Source organism: Mandrillus leucophaeus, unplaced genomic scaffold (assembly GCF_000951045.1).
Source record: "Mandrillus leucophaeus isolate KB7577 unplaced genomic scaffold, Mleu.le_1.0 Scaffold418, whole genome shotgun sequence".
In the NCBI taxonomy this organism is placed as follows: Eukaryota; Metazoa; Chordata; class Mammalia; order Primates; family Cercopithecidae; genus Mandrillus; species Mandrillus leucophaeus.
The window spans coordinates 1,004,339-1,009,830 of record NW_012104454.1 but is presented as its reverse complement, the minus strand read 5'-3'; the positions used below and the strand labels follow the sequence as shown (position 1 = coordinate 1,009,830).

Below are 5,492 nucleotides of genomic sequence, written 5' to 3'. Positions count from 1 at the left end.
TCTACTAAAAATACAAAAATTAGCTGGGCGTGGTGGCGTGCACTTGTAATCCCAGCTACTCAGGTGGCTGAGGCAGAATTGCTTGAACCCAGGAGCTGGAGGTTGCAGTGAACCAAGATCATGCCACTGCACTCCAGCCTGGCGACAGAGAGACTGCATCTAAAAAAAAAAAAAAAAGGAAAAAAAAGAATTCTTCAACATCATTGTTCAAGACTACACATTAGTCCATTGTATGTTTACACTGCCTTTCTCCTGTTGTAAGATATTTTGATTCTTTCCAATTTTTCCATTTTATAAATATCACTGTAATAAATATTTCTATGCATCTTGTTATCTGATTTCAGGCCATTTCAAGTATTCATGTATTCTTTTTCTCTTATAATGGCCTCTATTTCTACCCTTGTGAGGTGGTATGAGACCCCATTAAACTGCGAATTCCTTGAGACCCATTTCTCTTGCAATCCCTCATAGCCCCCAGGGACAGGCTGCAGCCTCAATGACTTCTTCAAGAAGTTCCCAGGGGTCTTAGACAGGGTCAGATGCTTCTTATCTTATCCCCATAGCACTGTGTCCTGACCTTGCCATAACTCTCATTACTCAATGATATAAATGCCTGGTAATTAGTTTAAACCCCCACAAGATCATGAGGCCTGACAGGACAATAGATGGACCTTTTTATACCTCTAGCCCTTAGTATATAGGAGACCTTTAATAAATATTTATTGAATGAGTGAGTCAGACAGAATAGTGAGCTCAAAGACTTAGGCCAGACTAGGAATCTTGATTCAAAGATTTATGGTCATTAAGTTTTGAGAGTGGCTGGCAAAGTGTGTCATGCAAAAACTCTAGGTTGGAAAGGGTCCTTGAGGGTGACCTCATTAAGAATTTTAAAACTTCTGGCTGGGCGCGGTGGCTCAAGCCTGTAATCCCAGCACTTTGGGAAGCCGAGACGGGCGGATCATGAGGTCAGGAGATCGAGACCATCCTGGCTAACGTGGTGAAACCCCGTCTCTACTAAAAAACACAAAAAAGTAGCCGGGCGAGGTGGCGGGCGCCCATAGTCCCAGCTACTCAGGAGGCTGAGGCAGGAGAATGGCGTGAATCCAGGAGGCGGAGCTTGCAGTGAGCTGAGATCCGGCCACTGCACTCCAGCCTGGGCGACAGAGCGAGACTCCGTCTCAAAAAATAAAAAAAAAAAAAAGAATTTTAAAACTTCTTATATATTTCATACATATAAGTATATATTTCATGTATATATTTCATATATAAATACATATACATGTATATGAAATATTCTACATAACAAACAATTTTGTATGTAATACACACACACATATACTTTAGATAGAAGGGGTAGAAGAAATGGAGAGGTGGGGTGTGGGGGGTGGGAACTGAAGCCCTGTCTGTGGAATTTTCTCAGTGGCTGCAGGATGCTACAACACAACTCAAGTTTGCCCTGGCATAGTGGCATGCACCTGTACTCACAGCAACTTGGGAGGCTGAGGCAGGAGGATCATTTGAGCCCAGGAGTCCAAGGCCAGCCTGGGAAACACAGGGAAACCCCATCTAAAAAAAAAAAAAAAAAAAAAAAATTGTTCAGGGTCACATAGTGAGTGGCAGAATGGGAAAAGGAGTCAGATCTGACTCTCCTTCACAAAATGTTCCTCTGTTGAATCCACCTCGAAGGAATGCCTTTGAAGCATCCCACATCCCTTCTGCAAGTGTCTAAAATTCCAGTAATTAAGATCCATTGTTTAAAATATTGTCCCCATGTAGCATGTTTTGAAAGTAAAATTAATTTTATGGAAAAAAACTATGGGGATGAATGGGTATGAGATACAGAGCAATTATGACAAGGCTTTCCTGTGAAATGGCGATTTTTCTGTTTGACAGTTTCTAGGGGGTGCTAAGTGAACGGAAATACCGATATGGGGAGGCAGAAAGGGATGCTTTTCTCGGGTTTTAGTTCTTGGGTGGCTCAGTGAGGCAAAGGAACAGCTTGCAGGGGTAGGGGCATGTGCAGTCCCTCTTGCTGACTTGTTTGCAATATCTTCTTTCCCTCCTCTGCTCAATAGATCCTCATACCCATACGGCAAGTCCAAACTCCTCAGCCTGGCATGCATTCTGGGATCCTGCATCTTTTTTTTTTTTTTTTTTTTCTGGCTCACTGCAACCTCCGCCCTCCCCATCCCCCACCGCTGGCTGAAGGGATCCTCCCACCTCAGCCTCTGGGACCCACAGCTGTGCACCACCATGCCCGGGTTCTTTTTTTTTTTTTTCCTGGTATTTTTAGTACAGTCGGTGCCTCGCCATGTTGCCCAGGCTGATCTTGAACTTCTGGGCTCAAGCTATCTGCCTGTCTTGGCCTCCTAAAGTGCTGGGATTACAGGCATGAGCCACCGCGTCTTACCCATCCTGTATCTTTCTCCAAGTTCCACTGGCCATGTCCTCCATCTGATCCCACCCAAAGTCCCAACTTTCCCAGGCTAGACTAGGTGTTCCCCGAAATCAAGACTTGTGTCTTAAGCATCCTTGTATCCCCCAGTACCAAAGGGACAAGTTCTGGCACACAGTGGTGAGTCAAAAAGTGTTTGATGAGGCCGGTCATGGTGGCTTACGCCTGTAATCCCAACACTTTGGGAAACCGAGGCGTGCGTATCACTTGAGGCCAGAAATTGGAGACCAGCCTGGACAACATGGCAAGGCCCCTTCTCTACAAAACATACAAAAATTAGCCAGGCGTGGTTGTGCATGTCTGTGGTCCCAGCTACTCACGAGGCTGAGATGGGAGGATCACTTGAGCCCAGGAGGCGGAGGCTGCAGTGAGCCGAGATCGCACCACTGCACTCAAGTCTGGGCGACAGAGTGAGACCCTGTCTCAGAAAAAATAAAAAATTAAAAAAATATATATAATAATAATAAATAAAGTGCTTGATGAACATACTGAGATGTCTAGTCTCTAGGCTTTTATAAATAACTGTTCCTGTGAAGGCTGAGTATTCATGAGTATTCAACCCTGCAAAATCAGGACACAGCTATCACCCATTCTGCCTCCACGAATTTCTCAGGCTACTCTCAATGCTTCCCTAGAGTTTTTCTTCCTCGTATTTGTGCCTGGGACTAGCTCAGTGTAGGACACATAGCGTTCTTGGCATCCTGAGAGGGCCAGTTAGTACTGAAGTCCCTTGGCTGCTCAATGAATGCAGGGATGAGGCAAGTGGAACAGCCTCGGAACCTCCGAAAATGGGCACACTTCAGGTCCCAGTTTCTATGGCAACCATATCGGCAAATTGGCTTCCGCAATGGTTTCTCCTGGGAGGACCGCGATTTTGGTTCCAGCATACGTCTCTATGGTTTCGACAGCCTAGAAGGAACAAAACGGCATTTCCGGGAAGATGGCGGCGCACAAGTCAGGTTTGGCACATGTTTCCGAGGAGAAGACCCCTCATTGACGGTAAGGGGCTCCCTTCCCCCGAACGGTGGTAGTCGGAGCCCGAGCTTAGTAGCAAACGTGAGAGGAGCGGAGTATTTTTACCCAAGTGGCACTGCGGTAGGAGGGCTGGAATTTAGACCTCAGGAGGAAGGAAGCCTAGGGAAAGGGCAGCCGGCTCTTGAGGACAGCTGTAAGACTAGTGCACCTGGGGCCACTTCTGAAAACGCAGATTGACTGTAGAGGGGACAGTGCCCAAAGTGTGATCACAGGTTTCAGAAAGACTGGGGCGCACAGCTTCTGTACAGTTATCCATTGAAAATCCGGTAAAGCCATTCCTAACTATGCCATTCAGTTCAACAAATAACGACTGAATGCGTTCTAGAATTCTGGCGCCGCGTTACGTGCTCTGGAGTTGCGGAATAAAGCCAATCTCTTAACTTCCAGGGCATGTAGTTTTCAATTACTGCGACAAGGCTTAGGCTGTGGTCTTACGGGAGAAAGCACAAAGAGCTATAAGAGACTGAAGAGTGTAGTGATGAAGAACATCAGTCCTTGGCCGGGCGCCTTGGCTCACCCCTGTAATCCCAGCACTTTGGGAGGTCGAGGCGAGTGGTCAGGAGTTCGAGACCAGCCTGGCCAGTATGGTGAAACCCCGTCTCTACTAAAAATACAAAAATTAGCCGGGCGTGGTGGCATGATCCTTGTAGTCCTAGCTACTCGGGAGGCTGAGGCAGGAGAATCGCTTGACGCTGGGAGGCGGAGGTTGCAGTGAGCCAAGATTGTGCCATTGCACTCCAGCCTGGGCAACAAGAGCGAAACTCTGTCTCAAAAAAAAAAAAAAGACAGAGGACCACTTTGGAGTCAGGCGACTCGGGCTCATTCCAGCTCCAACATGTAATTCCAGCTCCATCATTTGCCATGTTACCTTAGGCAAGAAACCCAGGCCTTGTTTTCCTCTTTTGCAAAATAAGAATAGTATCTATCTCACAGGACTATCAAGATTAAATGAGTTAAGCCCAGACAGTGGCTCATGCCTGTAATCCCAGCATTTTGGAAAGCAGAGGTGGGCAGATCGCATGAGCCCAAGAATTAGAGACCAGCCTGGGAAACATGGCAAAACCCTGTCTGTACAAAAAAAACAAAAAACAAAAATTAGCCAGGCGTGGTGGCATGTGCCTGTGGTCCCAGCTACTCGGGAGGCTGAGGTGGGAGGATTGCTTGAGCCTGGGAGTTTGAGGCTGCAATGAGCCATGATCGTGCCACTGCACTCCACTCCATTCAGCCTGGGTGACAGAGCAACCTTGTCTCAAAAAAAAAAAAAAAATTGACTGAGTTATTATGACAGTATATCAATATGTGTAATCCACCTGTTATGCATTAAGTGCTCAATAAGAGTGCCCTTCCTAAGTTGGACACTTTCAAAAGGGGAACTCCAGCCAGACTGAAATACTGCAGTGGTGTGTGAGAAGTGTGTAGCCCCCACACCAAGAGGACAGTGTAAATGCTGAAGCATAAGTACAGGATCTGGTCTCTACCAAGTACCATTATCTTATGACTTAGGTTAATAAGCACCTCATTAGCTTTGTTTTTACAAGGTAATATATTTTGAGAGATAGTATGTAGTGGTAGAGTATAGATTCTGCAGACAAGCTGCCTGGGCTTGAATTCTACATGTTAACCTGTGTGACCTTGAAGTTCCTTAACCTCTTTAGGCCTTACTTTACTCATTTGTTTTTTTTGTTTTGTTTTGTTTTGTTTTTGAGACGGAGTCTCGCTCTGCCGCCCAGGCTGGAGTGCAGTGGCCAGATCTCTGCTCACTGCAAGCTCCGCCTCCCGGGTTCACGCCATTCTCCGGCCTCAGCCTCCCGAGTAGCTGGGACTACAGGCGCCCGCCACCGCGCCCAGCTTAGTTTTTTGTATTTTTTAGTAGAGACGGGGTTTCACCATGTTAGCCAGGATGGTCTCGATCTCCTGACCTCGTAATCCGCCCGTCTCGGCCTCCCAAAGTGCTGGGATTACAGGCTTGAGCCACCGCGCCCGGCCACTTTACTCATTTGTA

General features: G+C 46.7%; 1 protein-coding gene across 4 annotated transcripts in view; it reads left to right on the top strand.

Moving 5' to 3' along the window:
* Positions 1-3,352: 3,352 nt before the first annotated feature.
* GPATCH4 (G patch domain containing 4) overlaps positions 3,353-5,492 on the top strand; it is an 8,855-nt gene continuing 6,715 nt past the window's right edge. For 3 of the 4 annotated variants that reach the window (XM_011992795.1, XM_011992794.1, XM_011992793.1), the window contains exon 1: positions 3,353-3,454. Coding sequence is in view for 1 of the 4 variants with exons in the window: in XM_011992792.1 (XP_011848182.1) it covers positions 3,424-3,454 (31 nt within the window). In the remaining 3 variants the exon portion in view is untranslated. The remainder of the gene's footprint in view (positions 3,455-5,492) is intronic. The other variant, XM_011992792.1, reaches the window with a different exon arrangement.